The 10177-nt window shown below is 42.1% G+C and overlaps 1 protein-coding gene across 2 annotated transcripts; it reads right to left on the bottom strand.

Moving 5' to 3' along the window:
• On the bottom strand, positions 1-6562 carry LOC127762319 (uncharacterized). Of its 2 annotated transcripts, XM_052286794.1 has the most exons (5): positions 6311-6562; positions 3226-5412; positions 1950-2070; positions 1482-1541; positions 1-1387 (listed from the first exon to the last, which is right to left on the bottom strand). In XM_052286794.1, the coding sequence occupies exons 2-5, from the start codon at positions 5334-5336 to the stop codon at positions 311-313; spliced, it is 3369 nt and encodes a 1122-aa protein (XP_052142754.1). In that variant the 5' UTR covers positions 5337-5412; positions 6311-6562; the 3' UTR covers positions 1-310. The 2 variants fall into 2 exon arrangements, with proteins under 2 accessions (XP_052142754.1, XP_052142755.1); XM_052286795.1 differs by lacking the exon at positions 6311-6562 and having other exon boundaries at positions 3226-6240.
• Between the last annotated feature and the right edge of the window lie 3615 nt (positions 6563-10177).

The following is a 10177-nucleotide window of genomic DNA, read 5'->3' as shown; positions in this document are numbered from 1 at the left end:
TTTAAACCAAGCAGGTTCTGCTTTGCATTACATTATTATCGTTTAATCAATTATTCGAAGTGTCTACGAACAGATTGGTTCGAAGAGAGGAGCTATTGTTCGAAACGAAGATTTAAAATTTCTTTTCCTACGATTATGAATACAACCCACAACTATCTCTAGTTTATCCAGATTACATCCCCTGTACGGGTGTACACGACTGACTCATGCTTACATTGAATCGCTGAACTAAAAGAGAGAGAGAGAAGCCACCCTACAACGGACGCTCGCAGGTTGTAAAACCAGCATAAATTTCAAGGTTTTACAGGTTCTATCTCGATCTCCATGCCATTCCACCCACACTCCCAGAACCATAGCTTTGCGCGCTGTTATTACTGTTGGGTATCACACCATACTGCGACTGCTGCACCATGCTCGCCGGCGCAGCGGCGGCGGCGGCGGCGCCGCCCTGCGCCGGCCACCAAGCATTGGTCTGCTGCCAGGCTTGCGCTGGCTGAAGCTGCTGCTGCATCAGAGGAAGTTGCGGCAATGGTTGCTGGGTTCGGAGGTAAGCCTGGGGGATAGAGTTGCTGGGTATCTGAGGTTGCAATGCATTTTGGTGGTGGTAAAGCTGCTGCTGCTGCTGCTGCTGTTGCTGATGCTGATAGGGATGATGCAATTGCTGAAGCGAGGGCGGTGGTGGTGGTGGAGGCAGCGGTTGCTGTGGTGTGGGTGGAACTGGGAGCTGCCTTGTTGTCTGTTGTTGGGTGACAAGCTGGTTGGGGTTCCATTCTGGTATATCATCGTCATCATCATCATCCCAAGGACGAGCCTGAATAGATGATCTTTTACCATACTTCTGAACCAGTTCCCTCATTTGCTCTACCGGGCGAGCAGAGGTAGGGGGTACATGCTGCCGGCCCTTGTAGGCCTGGGTGGTTGTTACATTAGCAGCAGGATTGGACGAGTTAACAAAATTAAATTCAGGAAGATCGTCTTCATCCCTAGCAACACCAGGGCCAAAGCCCGGAGGGACATCATCAGTTACATCTTCCTCATGGCGGTGACGCTGAACTGGAAAACCCGGCGGCGCGCCGTGCGAGCTCATAGGCAGGGAGGGCCTAGGGCCTGGAGTAGAACCAGTAACCTGCGGTTTCTTTAAAATCGACGGCCTCCGGGAACCATCATGCCTAGGGTGTGCCGGCATCCTGGGAACATTGGGCCTCCGCCAGACGATGACCCCGATGATGGAGGATGCTGACACAGCAAGACTCTCCAAATGCTCCTTTGGCAGGTGCCGAGAGAGAATCTCCACAGTTTTCCCTTGAGAAGGGCACAGGTACAGCTCTATTCCATCTGCAGGTTCAGCTAACCCTACTCTTTCATCTGAAATATACGAGTCAATTGTCTGCAGAAGAATAGACAAATTTAATGATCAAATCCACAAACATTCATTAAGCATTGGTCTTAATCTGAAAGAAAAAGGGCTACGATAGAAAAACCTGCAAGAGATGTTGGCGACCACTCTCATGAGAACCTTCCTTCCAACACAACTCAGTTACCTATGAACAAAGTTGGACATATTCAATTACTATCCTATCAACACCAGCATGAACCATAATCTGTGATGCCAAAAGAGCACTAACTATAGTTTGAGGCATTTAGTTAAATAAAGGATAGATCCAGTAACAACTCCCAAACAGAGTGATACTTCTAGATGCTAAGCATACAATCATAAGAAGCATTTCAAAAGTTAAGACTTAAAATACATGCAAGAGATCATGTCAAGAGTTGTTTTTTTTGTCTGTAACAATTGTTTTCTTTTCTGGCTGACACATGCTCCAATTCATAGCTTTTTGTTTTCTTGGCAAATTTAGCATATAAGTACCAACATTTTTCAAACATCCTGACCCAGACCTCAGACGTTTAAACATATTAGTTAGTTTTCAATAGGAAAAATGCAAGATTACCATTATAGCACGGCTCCTAGATTTGGGAAGCTGTTCAACAAACTCTTGAAAGGCACTAAGTTTGACTCTCCCCTTGATTTCAACAAAGCTCCGCCATTCTTTTACTGGTGGCTTTTCACCACTGCAAAGTGAAATTTTAATACATGTCATCACAAATACAAAAATAAAATACAGAATAAACACATATCAACACTATCTTTCAGGTAGAGTGGATCATGTGTACTTGGACAGTAGCAGGGCATTCTGGGCCACAACAATGAAGAACCAGTTGTAAATTGTTATCAACATTAATTAAATCAGCAAACTTTGCAAAAGGGATGATTTAGATCAGTATTAACTAACAAGACATAAATCGAACAAATTTCCCATCAGCAAACTTTGCAAAAGGGATGATTTAGATCAGCAAACTTTCCCATCAGAAAGAGGTGAAGTAGCCAAGCTGGATCCTCAATGACATACACCTACTTAATGCACTCTCTGCGGAATCAAGAGAAGTACACTGAAGCATGTCACATTTGGCAGTGCTTGCTAATTATAAATTATTACTCTTAGCAGTTCTCACATGAAGATATATTTATATACTTGCATGCCATGAGCTATCAGTTTTTACTTATTACTTAATTTGATGCTAGATGTCTAGCTTCTAAACCTAAAGTAATTTAGGTAGAGCAAGACCTTGAGCCTCTTGAGAAACCAATAGAAACAAGGAATCAAACAACAGCAGCTAGCTTCACCAGATGAGGAAGAAAGACTTCCATAACTCACTTGCCTGAGGCGCGAAAGAACAGAGATCTTCAACGAAAGCCCCCCAATTTCATTGACCCTTACTTAATGACCAGTGATGGCGATTTATGCTTTTATTGCCTCCCAAACTTATCATTCTTACTTAAGCTTAAGACCAGGACAGAATAGTTGGAGTATAAATAAATAAATAAAGTTATCATACGAGTCTTGGACATATGCAAGTTGTGTGTGTGTGTTTTTCCAAGGAGTGCATATGCCATATAGTTCAACAAGTATCTTTCTGAAGGAACAGACAATCAATTTCCAAAATACGACCAAGCGAATACAATGTAGAAGATGAAATTGCAGAATACAGTTCAGTAAAAGCTTTGTGCAAAAGAAGATGTACGTGTTCTGTAAAGCACTAATCTGCTTTTAATAAATTAAAACTAAGACAAAGGCATCGAAGAGAATGTGTCAAATCATCATGGTATGCTAACAGAAACGATTGTATATTGGTAATTCAAAGGAAAAGGCTGCAGATGAAACAAACCTTTTGAAGATGGCAACGACATTTGTGAGCGAAGACATGGTAAGTTGAATTGCACCCTCCCATATACTTTCACGTATCATAGGAAGAGTAGTTGCCATATTATGCACAGTAGAGTCACGATTCAACACATTTTCAGTAGTTGTTTGTTTGACTTCAACACTATCTGGGGAGGATTTTATCAGCTTTCCTTCACGCTGCTCAACAGGGCCCAAATTTGAACCCACCTCATCTTTGGGTGACTCTAACTTGGACTCAGATTTATCCTGCGAAGATGGCAGGTCAGCTTCAGATACAATCTTCTCTGCTGCAGAAACTTTAACTTCTTCCTCAGGAAGTTCCGCAGATTCTGCAGTAGTGTCAGCTTCGTCTCGATCATCTGAATCTTCTTCTGGCGTCCCAGCTGAGAGATTTTCAAAAGGTGGTTCAGAATCTAAACCTTGCATGAATTCATCTAGTGAAGGGATCGGTGGAAGGTTTTCAGTGTCTTTCAAGTCATCCACCATAAGTTCTTGCATAAGGTCACTTTTCTCATTATCAACATATTCTAAATCATCTTGTGGATCGTTCTTGCCTGCCCCATTATCTTCATCTTGTGAAGTCCCATCAGGTGCCTTGTCATTGTCTTGTATGCCTGTTTTATCATCTGTACTATCTTTATCGTCTGATTTGGTCTGATCTTCAGGGGCTTTTGATGGAACTTGAGTAAGAAGATTACCTCCAAGCTCAACCTCCACTGAGATACCATCTGTTTCTTCTACTTCAACTTGAAATTCTCCTTTGTGTGTTTTCCTAACCAAACGTCTAACATCAACCTCGGTACTAGGAAGGACAACCATTTGTGCTAGTTCTTCAGCTTTAGCTAACCGCCACTCCGATAGCTCCTTGGAAGCAAGTTCCTCCGCAGTCATTGAACAGAGGCGATCAGGTGTAATATCTCCAGACAATACCCTCTCTCTTAACTCAGGATTACTTTTATCTTTTAGATTAAATAGAAGAGATCTACCTTTCTCCTTATACTTCTTATTAACTCCACCAAATAGTTTGAACAGCTCCTCTTCAATCCTAACTGCTAAATCATCTGCCTTCTGAATAATGCTATCCTTATCTATCGCTTCCTCATCATTGGCAGACTTCATTCTTTTGGACTCAGATTCTGAGAGAGCGTCTGCAACAACAGGGTCAATGTCAGAAGCCCTGGACCTTTTTAAATTAGGTTGTGTGGCAGGTTCAGGAACCCCAGCATCAAAGTCAGAAACCCAACAAAGTCCATGACCTTGCAAGAGTTCATCAGCAACAACTGTATATTGTCCCAACATTTCATCTTGTAAAGAAGCATTCTCTGGTTGTTGCTGGATGTCCGCGTTTAATGGTGTGGCTATGTTCGAAACTAAATCACTGTTTAACTTCTCATCTTCAGCACGCCTCTCAGCACCAACACTTGTCAATACTTCTGACTTGGCTGCACTCATGCCTTGGGATGTGGTGGCCACTTGATCTGCATCTACATCCATCTCTTTCTTTTGGTCTGCAGACCCATCAGGCTGCACATCAGAAGATTGATTCTTACTCTGATCAGAATCTGTTCTCAGAGCAGCAGAAAGTGACTCCCTGAACTTTGATCTCACAGATTCCAATTGCTGAGTTTGAACCTTTGATGGTGTCTCCTTCTGTGCAGAACGTTTGTTCGATGACTGTGACTGTGTAGATTTCAGTATTTGAACCTTTGGAGAAGCAATTGTCGGTTGCAGTTTCTTGCCAGCAGGAGAGTGTTGTGATCCAACCATTGTTGGCAAAGATGTTCGAATACTTAGCACTTGCTGGGGTGGCCTCAATGATACTCTGCTTAGAGAATGTGCCCCTGAAGAACGCGGAGTCTCTGGCCTAGAAGCACCAATTTGGACCGATTGTTGACTCATAGGAACAATAAAATACGAACTAATTGGAACAGAAGCTCCCATAGAAAACATTGGCTGTGCACCCCAGTCAGCAGGCAAAGATGGATAAAGCATAGACGGATACTCAGCCTGATTAGGTTGAATATTTGAAGAAGGCAATGGTTGAGAACCCATGTTAGTTGACATGGGTGTCTGCCCTTGATTTGACAACTCCATTATGCAACTATTTCAAAAACTCCCAAGATCCTTGACGAGAAACAGTTGTGTTGCTTAGAATAGTTAATACATATATCTGAAATAGATATGAAGCAATGGAGGTCTTAGAACCGTAAACGGGAAAGGAGTAAATACAAACTGTGGAGGACATCAAAATAGATGCTCCCTGGGCTAGTATACATTGATTTAAGAATTAAAAAAAATATTGAATTAGAATTTCGTAAAAAAGCAATCCCTATGTAAAAATGATACATCCCACATGAGTATGAAAATTATTATGGTGGAAAATTGAATTTATTAGAAAAGTACGCACACAGATTCCATTCATGATAAGTATTCTGAAGAGGTGTCCACATTCATCAGTTCTAGATTAACACAACAATAGTCTAACAGTAAAAAGAAAAACAATCCAGAATACAATCGTGATACAACAAAATGCCAACATGGCTGTTCATACGCATACAGTAAAAATAATCCTCCACAGCGCATTGACCTAGAGTGAAGAAATGAATTAACGTTTGATTAGCAATTGCTAGGAAATGCACCAGGCGGTGATAGCAGTGAAAATAGGAGGCATGTGAATGAAGTAACACTAACAGATCTCAATACAGCTTAACAAAGCAAACCCTAGAGCTATAACATTCGTCTACATCGAACCAATATCAAGAAACACCCAACCATCATCATCAAATCTAAAAGGGCACAACGCCCAGAGAAGGGACGATAACCTCGCTCCGTAGACGAATCCCCCCCGGCAGCGCAGACCCAACCCAACCAAACCCTAAACGTCTCCCTCCACGTATCCGACGATCCCAATCACTCAAACCCAACGAACAAATCCCTCGCTCACACCGAGCCGCGGCAATCACGAAGCAAACACGCCGACAAAAAAAAAAAAAAAAGAACTACACGCATCGATCGCACGAATCATCTGGAGCTCAGAAGCGCCCGGCGGAAGAGGGATCCACTTTTACCTAGGCGCCGGGCGGCGACGGCGACGGCGACGGCGGCGGCGGCGAGAGGGAAGGGGGGGGTGGGGAGATTTGCGGGGAAGGTGGGGGATTCGATTTGGGGGTTTAGGGTTAGCTATGGGCAGGGGCAGAGGTCACGGATTGTGCGCTTCGGGTTTCCATTTGGTTCGTCTCGTCTCGTCGCCGCGCGAGGTGGTGAGGTGAACGGCTGCTGCGTGGTGGATGGATGGATAAGGTGGGTGATGACTGGGTGAGTGGGGTGAGGCCGCCACCAACGTCGCGAGTCGCGACTCATCTCCCGTCATCCGTCTCCTTCCTACCCGCGTCGCGTGCGGTGCGGGTGCGGGTGCGGCGGCGGCCTGCGTGAGGCGGGTTTTGTTTCTCGTGTTGGGCCGTGTCAACATTGGGGCCTTTTGTGGGAACAAGTCTATTGTTGACTCCGTTTCTCTAGCTCCAAATCGAATTGTCTCCCCACCCACCCCCCCCCCCCCACCCACCGTAAAACTGAGTATAACTTTGACATCTCTCCCATCAACGGAAATCGGTGTAAATCGACTCCTTTAACGGTACGAGAACTGACGCCTGGAGAAAGAGAGATGGGGGAGGGGAGAGGTGACGGTGATGAGATGAGGATGACATGTGGGTCCCGCTACTTACTCGGTGAATCAACCTCGATCAACGTACCATATCAGCAGAAACCACTTTGCAAACCGTTGAAGGAGTTGATTTTCACCGGTTTTTCAAGATGGAGGATGTGTTATATCTAGTTTAGCGGTTGCCGGTTAAAGGAGGCGATTTAATCAGGAGCAAGACATGAGAGAGGCACAATAGACTTATTTCCGCTTTATCATGTGTTCGATGGGACGTGATTTTGTGGTTTGGGCCTCTTGTTGTGGTTTGTGGTTTGTGGCTGTGCCCTGAACCTTTGGCACAATAGTAAAGGTCCATTTGATAGGACACTGGCTCTCATATCCTCTCTGGTGGAGTTGGAGCCTATAGATCTTTACTTTTACAAATTAAAGTGAAGGATTCACCCCACAAAGTACATACTAGGAGGGGTGAAACCACTTTCCTAGCTTCATATAGCTCTACCAAATAGGCCTGTAGTAGCAAATTTGGTAGGATAGAATCTTAGGGGTGCAAGCGGACCGATCCGCGAGTTTAAATAAATAATAATTTATAGGTTTTCGCGTCACGGTCCGGCTTGCCGCATCTAAATATACAAGTGGATCCATCTATAAACCAATTTATAAGTCAAATTCATAGTTAACCCGCTAGTTAAACCGGCGGGTTACGCACTATTTTTGCCTATAAGCGGGTTCGCGGGTAAACCCACTTACATCCCTAGAATAGATGCGATTAGAAAGAAGCAAATCTTCATATTGTAGGGGGAAAAAATGGCACCATCCAAACCAGCGCTTAGTCTAATCACTGCTTCCTTTCTAACGCATGATATTTACAAGATCTAGACACTCCTTGGAAGAAACAAATTTTATAGTATTTTCAAGGGTGTTGAATTGATTCACATGAAAAATCCTGTAAAATTTATATGTTCCAGCCCCCATAAAATCATCTTAGGATTTTCGGAGCCCACGGATCATCCAAAAATCCGCCCATACAATGGATCTCCTTTTCTATGTTGGACAGGCAATCCTAACAAATTATTTTCTCTCTCCATGTGCTCATAAAAATATATATCTTGTGTTTGTTCTGTTGTTAGATTTTAGGAACCATACTGTTGAAACATCTCTGTATTATAGTTCCAAGAGCAATTTTACGGTCCTTAAAGAGATACCATAAAGTACTATTTTTTCTATTGTAAATTTGGTACCTCATGGTACCTAGGTACTGCGAGGTATCACGAGGTACCAAAATTTAAGTGTAAATTTTGGTACCTCCTGATATCTCCTCAAGGACAGTAGAATTGCTCTAGTTCCAAATTGTGTCCTGCAAACTATTTCCAGGCATCATCACTGTGTAGAAGGATAAGAATACACTGGCCCAATGTAGTAGCTGTTCCTGGTAAGGCCTCCTCTCCACCAATCAACTCCAGAATCCATCCAAACTTACTACATACTGTTAAGTAGCTCAATTGTCTCTCCAAATCAATCAGCTTGGATGATGAGCTTCAAAAGGACAGGACAGGGACACTTGGAATTCTGTTCCCTGATCACCTGATACCCTGATATCCAAAGATGCTAATCTATACATTAGGTTTCCAACCATGGCTGTGCTGTTTAACTCTGTTTATGCTTTCCTGATCAAAAGCTTGACAGTAGAATTCATGTTTGTAACTTGTAAAAAATAACTGGTGTTTACAAAACCACTAACTCTCTAAAAAAAAGAAATTTATATTTAGAATTATCTGCTTAAATCATGTAGTTCAGGAATTCGGTAAGACGATTTCAAGTATTTGCAAGAACAGCTTGATGGGAGTTGCTTAATGCTTTTGTATGGGATGATGCAATTCCTATGAAAATCTTGTAGAAAACTTCCAAGGAAAGACTTAGCTACTATTGCCAGTTCAACGTACTCTGACAAAAAAAATAGTAATATAAAGATAATCTGCAATCAAATATTCTCAGTTAGCGAACGCCTGAACGGGATATGCTGATGCAAAAGATATATATTCTCCGAACTCAGATCATCTTATGGAAAAAAAGAACTGATTTGCCATATGATTGGTTGCTTCAAACCTCTAATTGTGTGACACATTGCCCCATAGTGCTTGATGTGCCATTGAGATGATGTTTACATCCAATATATGGATTATTGGATGCTGGGGCATAAACAATGAGTCACTGAAAACAACATCTTCTGAAAATGTCAAAATAATATTTACAATCGGTATGTAAATTCAACTTCAATTGAGCTATTCTATCTCTAACTTTGAATCATGCACGCCTGGTTTAAAGAGATTAATTGAACTGTGGTTCATTTTGCTTGGATATGATACCAATGAGCTATCACTAATTCGGTGGCAGGTCACCTTAATGAATATTAACCATGGATTGTGATTGATGAATTATTAGAAGTTTAGAACAGTCTAACTAATCTAAAATCTGCACCTGAATGGATCAATGGAAGGATAAGGGCTAGCCACTTTTATGGTCTGAAATTGATATGTTTTCGCACTAACTGCAGATATATATTAGCCTGCATCTTTACATTCCCATAAACCATATATTATTATATTTTGGAGTCAGTATGAATGCAAAATCTGTGATATGATATAGGACTATATATACTTTTTTCAAAAGTAGTTTTTCTACCTCTGCACATCTTCTTACACATTAATCTTCAGAAGCTGAATCTTAAGCCTGTAAAATATTTGACTACAATTACTACTTTTTTTTACTGTTAAATATTTGATACACCAAACTGAAGCACTACAGTTACTATCTAAGGGCCTATTCGGTTTGGAGGATTTACGCGGGAATTTTGGAGGAATTGAACTGTCCTGTGAAAATTCTGTAAAATTCCTACATTCCGAAGATGGTTAGGTTCCTTATGGTGGAACCAGTCCACCTGGGTTCAAATCTTAGATTTGACACGGGTGCTCGCATTTACGGCTAATTATTCTTTTAGTAATAGACCATGTACCTATCAACAGCGATGCGTCTGTGGTAACTTTGTTAATCTCAAGATATGTCGACTTAGTCTTCCGGAGGTGCTCATATGGATAGGGTGTGTGTGCGTTTATAGGGATGAGTGTGCGCACGTTATGGGCACCTACATTCATACTATGTTTCTAAAAAGAAGTTGATGGAGAAAAAAAATGGTGCACTGAATGCGGTCGTATTGGCTTTGTATTTTGGTGTTGAGTCCCTTCCATACAAGAACTAATGGACACTTCTTTTGCAGTTTCAA

This window comes from Oryza glaberrima, chromosome 2, assembly GCF_000147395.1.
Source record: "Oryza glaberrima chromosome 2, OglaRS2, whole genome shotgun sequence".
Taxonomy (NCBI): domain Eukaryota; kingdom Viridiplantae; phylum Streptophyta; class Magnoliopsida; order Poales; family Poaceae; genus Oryza; species Oryza glaberrima.
Note: the sequence above shows the minus strand (reverse complement) of the source record. Positions and strands in the feature narration are given on the sequence as shown.